Raw genomic sequence first — 6263 nt, 5'->3', positions numbered from 1 at the left:
TTAAATATATAACTAGTTGAATACATTCATAATAAGGGAATTGTTATAAGTAAATATAATCGTGCAATACGAATATTAAATCCCAAAAAAATGATACAAGTATTTTTTTCTAGCCAGTGCTATTCTTAACTTTCAAATGAGGGAGACATAAAGGAAGTAAATAGCGCCCACTGGTGGCAAACTTTGCTCCTGCAATGAGTAATTCAGATTAAATCTAAAAATTAAAATCTACTGTATTTTATAACTTGTATTTCAAATTTTAGTGTGCGATACTTGATTATATCTATGCCCGTTTCTCCAGTTCAGCAATAACCTACTATTACACCGCTAATTGAGAATGTGACGTTGCTGAGCGATTATTTCTTAAGAGGTCCACCTGACAGCTTATGGCTGCACAACGGGGAAACGAGGCTCCATTGAGACGTTTCACAAAAAAATAAATTAAAAAATTAATTACTTCCATAAATCACATTACGTTGGAGCTGAAGATTTTGCATTATGCGGGACCTGGGGAAACAATACATCTTCCTTGAATGGTTTTAATGAGGGGGTGGGAGGTAAACAAAACCAAAACGCTTGTACATTCTGGATTTAATATGCCACTTCTATAGAATATGTCTGTCTATACCTCAGCCAACAGCTGCATGCTGTTAGACTTGATTTAAACTAAACAAACAGCTTTTAATCAGTCCTCCAGGAAGGAAACATTTTTTCCCCAAATATAAAATAATGCTAACTGTGGTCCTTTGTTTTAGACTTTACTGAAACACTTAGGTGATCTTTTAAAGCTAAAAAGAAATGGATCAGTTGAATAAAACTCAAAGTAAAAGCTCTACTTAACATCTTACAGTAAATGTAATAATAGTGTGTTTACTGACACCTCAAGGTGTGTTCGAGCTTTTACGAGAATTAGTCTGTGTTGTGCAGTGAGTAGTAAATACTGTATCATAGAATCTACTTCACATCCAATACATGCACCCATACCGAGTATAATTATACACTTACACAAACACACTTTCACCATTAACATAAACTATAACCACAAGGTGTTTCGAGAAGGGTTTTATGCTGACCATTTTGATACCTATCAGCCGATATCGATATTATTGCGGCTCTAGCCTGCAGCCCAAACAGCAAGAGCACAGGAGATTGTCATCCATCACTTTAAATAGACAGCCGTTACTTTGCCTGAAATTCCTTCAACTCCTTTCATGCTGATGTCAGCCTCTTTGGAGGCTCCCTGACCACAAGTTTTTTTCTCGTCTTCTCATCAATTTTGGACGGACATCCAGTTCTTGATAACATGACACTCTCCACAACACATTATACACACAAACACAAACCAAGCACACAGCAGTAAGACGTGGGTCCATGGTAAGTGAGCATTTTAAGCATTAGCATCCCAAGTATTGCCGTTTGTTTTTTGCAATACTACTTCAGAAAAATAAAAATATCACAAAAAAAGTCCGAACATGTTAGCTCACTCCTTTGCTGCAAATGAAATGCGGGCGTACAAGTTATGTCGTTTGATTTAGTTGACACAATACTGAGTCATTGTTGTATCATATCTTATATATATATTGCGCGTCGTCCCACACGCGGTCTGTCCTTCCGTCTGTCCCTTTTCAAAACGTACCTACTTCACCGGGCCGCTACGCGCCGCCACTGCGCCGCTCAGGCAGTGGCTCACTACGATCGCGCGGGCATCTTAGCGAAAAAATGTTGTCTACCCACAAGCATTGCAATAAAATTGTTAGTTATTTAGTAGAGGTAAACATCTCTTTTTTTTCGCGATAAGCAATGAAGATGAACAAAAAGTTGAACCAAGCAACAACACTTTTGTGGGCCGAAGGCCCACCTTACCAGCCTTCCGCAGGAACTAGCTGATGATGCGCCCGGAGGGCGGCGAACCAGCTAGTATAATATATATGTGGAGCTGTGTATTTCTGATGAGGGTGTATCAAATGTCAAGGGGGTGGGGGCGTCAAATAGCAGCACATACTATGTCCCACTGATTGGAAGCACATTTTTGACTGACCTGTGTAGTCTCCACCCACCCGGGAATGGGTGGCCACACGTCACCAACACACCCCATCACGCTTCTCCTTCAGTGTGGACTTGAACTCAGTCGGAATGCATGTCTAAAGGACCTCTGCAAAACATTTTTTTTAATTTTCCCTTTTTTTTAAGAGTTCCTTTGGGAAGCGCCTCTCTCTGCCGAATGAGAGCAGCTAGTTCCGAGGCGCGCCATGACCCGCTGCCGGACCCGAGCGGACCATGACGCTATGGCATAGCCTGACCACTTGTTTGATTGCGCTCGGAGTTGTGCACGCCGGCCCGGAGCCCCCGGGGTTGGTGCTCGTCGCAGAGGAGAGGCCCCTGGAGAGCCCGCCGCTCCGGTTTCGCCCGTCATTCACCTCGCAGGGAATCAGCGAGAGCCAGGAGGACGTGGACCACCAGACAGACGCTTGTAAGGAAGAGCTTGGGAGGCAATAAGTTACTGGGGGAAATACTGAGAGAGTCCAGCAGTCTTGCTGATGACCAAAAAATGTGGCAATGCTGAGAGAAAGTCTTTTGAGACTCATATTTATCATTAAAAAAAAGCGGGAAGACTGGAAAGACACTCTGTTGCATGACCAAAGTATTTTAACCAGTATGCTGAGACAAGCATTCATATCATACTGTTGCATGTCTAAAATATTTGGAATGGGAATGCTGAGAGCCAAATATTCATATTACCATGGTCAAAAAAATGTGGTTGGTAATGTTGAGATAAAAGCAGTCATTTTCATGTTAGTCAAATGTGAATACTGAGACACATTCACACAACTGCAGGTTTTTCAGTCAGGATGCTGAGATAAGCGTTCGCAAAAATACCAAATGTCACGATGGTACAACATGGTAATGAAACATAGTCATCCTAATGTTACTATTGGGGTAAAAAAAAGACATTGACATAAAAAAATTGCTGCTTGCAAGAAGTATTTCAATGGGACTACATTGACACTAATGCTACTATAGTTAAAAAAGAGGGAATGTTGAGAGACAGGTAATCGTAAGGTTGCCAAGTTTAAAAATCCAATGTAGGAATGCTGAAAGGCAAGCATCGCACTGGTGCAAATCCAAAGTATTGTAGTGGAAATGCAGCAAGACAAACATCTGGTGAATACTTACAAGCAATTCATTACATTGTCGTGGTGTCCAATGTTTTCTGGATGATTGTCGAGACACAAAATCATCATGGGAATTTGAAAAGACAAGCATTCACACTTACCGGTACTTTATTGTGTCTCCCAAATTTTTATGACGTGAATGCTCAGAGTCAAGCATTCACAGCGTTGCACATCCAAATTATTTCAGTAGCAATGCTGGAAGTCAAGCATTCACACACATCTTACGATGGTAAATAATTGCTGAGAGACAAGCACTCACGGATGGATGTTCTTGTTCTCTTCATGACGCGATTACGGCAATGATCCCTTTTTCCTTTAGACATTATGGAGGAGGCTATCCCGGCCGACTTTGACGAGCTGGCGGATTTGGTCAAGGTGACCGTGAGCAGAATACGAGGATCACCCAGCGAGTCCACCCCGACTCAGAGGATCCCCCAGTCTAATCAGAACCATAGGATCAGGTCCAGACGGGAGAGGAGGACCAGGTCGAGCCGGAAAAGGATGCCGAAGGCACGGAAGGCAGGCGGCAAGCGAGCAAAGGGCTGCTCGCTCCAGCAGGTCCACCTCAATGTGACCGACCTGGGCCTGGGCTACCATTCGGGCGAGGAGATGATCTTCAGGTACTGCGCAGGACCCTGCAGGAAGTCGGAGACGAACTACGACAAGATCCTGCGCCACCTGGGCCGCCACGGGAGGTTGCCGGCCAAGGACGCGCCCCCGCAGACCTGTTGCCGCCCGGTGGCATTTGACGACAACCTGTCCTTTCTGGATGATAACCTGGTCTACCACACGCTCAGGAAGCACTCGGCCAGAAAATGTGCTTGTGTCTGATCAACTTTTTTCATACAGCATCAACCATGTATTTGATTGACAATCCACACCTTGTCCTTCATGTATGCCTCAGACACGAAAGAGGTTTCTATACTCTCTCTGTGTCGACAGTAGAGCATCTATGGCACGGTCCAATGGAAAAAAAAGTATCTCCAAATTTCCATGTGTAGCTATTTGATGATCCAGAAAAATTAAGATGGGACGGATGGAACCCATGCACATGTCCACATTTTGTGGAGGGCTGGGCTGAAGTTGGGGTTGAGTCCAAGGAATATAGGACATTTTTTGGGGTGCTTTCGGGCAGGAGGCAGGGTACACCCCAACACCCCGAACTAGTTGCCACCCAACTGTAGGGCACAGAAATAGACAAACCATCAATCAAACTCACAACTATTCACAATCACACCTCAGGACAATTTAGACCTACAATGCATGTTTTGGAAAGTGGAAGGAAACCGGAGTACCCGGAGAAAACCCACTCAGTCATGGGGAGGACATGCAAACTCCACACAGAGAGGCTGGGGGTGGATTCAAACCCACAAACTCATGAAAAACCTACGTTTAAAAAAAAAAAAAACAGAATCTTATTGAACCATGTATGAAAAAACATGTATTTCTATAATATTGGATTTTTTTTTCTTTAGAGATGGCAGAGGGAGATGTATGGGGGGGGGGGGGCAAATCCATGCATCTCCGACTCAGAAAGATGAATTTTGGAGATACTTTTTACTGGAGAGCAAGCATATAGTATGTATTTATGAAAATGGATGTATTAACTTATTCATATTTATTTTGGTTTTTATAAAATGAAAACATGTTCATTCGTGTTGTCGCATCTTTCTTTGTAGCAAACGTCTGCTTCACATTTTGAGTTCTTTGCAGTATAAGGCAGGCAAACTTATCCAATTCAACAAACTAACACAAAATAACTCAGACTTGCTATGCTTTCCGGAGAAAAGCATTGTGATCCACTATACTTTACTCAAAGCTTCAGAACTGAGCGACTAAGAAAATTAAAACCCCTCCTCAATTGGCCTTTGTTCGCTGGAACAAACGCATCTCGTTTTCCATAAACAACAACTTGACAAAAAACACTCCCACCTGTTGGGAATCCTTTTTATCAAGCCAAGCTGTGACTTCTTCTGCCCATAACATCAATATAATAAAGATGTTGCTGGCTTGGGGAAATATATATATATATATATATATATATATATATATATATATATACACACACACACTGTATATAATTTTTTGGGGGAGGGGGCAGGCAATCCATCTGCCAATCGTTTATGATATTGTCTGCTGTGGATGTCAATTTCTACAGAATTGAATGAAAAGAGCACATTTTTGCTCCATGTTGAACTCTTGGGTATGCTTACAAGCACGAAAAATCTGAATTAAAGTGTCAATTCTATTTTGTGAGCAAAAAAAGACCCGATTTCTCAATCCGGTGGGTGACTAACTGGCTCGAAAGATGTATTTGTAAAAGAGACGACAAGAGGATGCAGGAGGGTGATAACTGGGGAAGCTAATAAGTGTGGTTTCTTTTTGATCCATGCGGCATGAGTCACTTGAGCTCAGTTTTCCTGCGACTGGTTTTTGAAATCTGCTCAACTTATTGAGGTCAGAGCGTGACAAAAAAAGTTTTGTTTGCGACTGAGCAGACTTCTTCGTAGCTGCTGACGAGAGAGTCGACATGAAACAAATAATGCAACAAAGCATCCCTGGAACACCGGCAAGTCATTTAGTCTATTTAGGAACAAAAAAATCCCATGATTTAAAAAAAAAGAGAACATTTTTTAATTCGGATATTTCAAAGGAAAAATAGCAACAATTGTTAAAGAACGGCATATTATTGTTCTTTGGGGGGAAAACGGGAAAAACTACTTAAATATGGACCAGGTGAGCCATGACCTTTAACGATTCATTATAGGATATTAAATTGCAGAACATGTTTATGTTCACAGAAGTTCATCGTGCTCATCTGTTATGACAAAAGAGCAATTTTACGTTTGGGAAAACACATCATCAGCAAGTTCTCTGCAGGAGATAACTTGTTTTGTATAATAAGCTGACATTGTCATTTGCTCTTTCTAGAAATTAATTGGGCGTGGGGGAACAAAAATATTATTAAAATCCGATTTATTTTCGGACCATACCAGCCAAATCTTAATTTATCACCTTGTGTGAAGACTGTACTATTAGAATCAGCTGGTTTACAACTCAGCGTGTAAAAGGAGGAGGCAACCTGAAAGA

The 6263-nt window shown here is 41.8% G+C and overlaps 1 protein-coding gene across 1 annotated transcript; it reads left to right on the top strand.

Moving 5' to 3' along the window:
• Window positions 1-2020: 2020 nt before the first annotated feature.
• Window positions 2021-4573, top strand: LOC127602029 (glial cell line-derived neurotrophic factor-like). The gene is made up of 2 exons (XM_052067844.1): window positions 2021-2470; window positions 3493-4573. The coding sequence occupies exons 1-2, from the start codon at window positions 2278-2280 to the stop codon at window positions 4002-4004; spliced, it is 705 nt and encodes a 234-aa protein (XP_051923804.1). The 5' UTR covers window positions 2021-2277; the 3' UTR covers window positions 4005-4573.
• Window positions 4574-6263: the final 1690 nt, after the last annotated feature.

This window comes from Hippocampus zosterae, chromosome 6 (assembly GCF_025434085.1).
Source record: "Hippocampus zosterae strain Florida chromosome 6, ASM2543408v3, whole genome shotgun sequence".
Taxonomy (NCBI): Eukaryota; Metazoa; Chordata; class Actinopteri; order Syngnathiformes; family Syngnathidae; genus Hippocampus; species Hippocampus zosterae.
The sequence above is the reverse complement of the archived record's forward strand: the minus strand, read 5'-3'. Positions and strand labels throughout refer to the sequence as shown.

Excerpts from the sequence above, each read along its gene's own strand:
- LOC127602029 (XM_052067844.1), top strand. The coding sequence starts at position 2,278 with ATGACGCTATGGCATAGCCTGACCACTTGTTTGATTGCGCTCGGAGTT. Across the intron at positions 2,471-3,492 it reads GGACCACCAGACAGACGCTT|ACATTATGGAGGAGGCTATC; the intron begins GTAAGGAAGAGC and ends TTTTTCCTTTAG.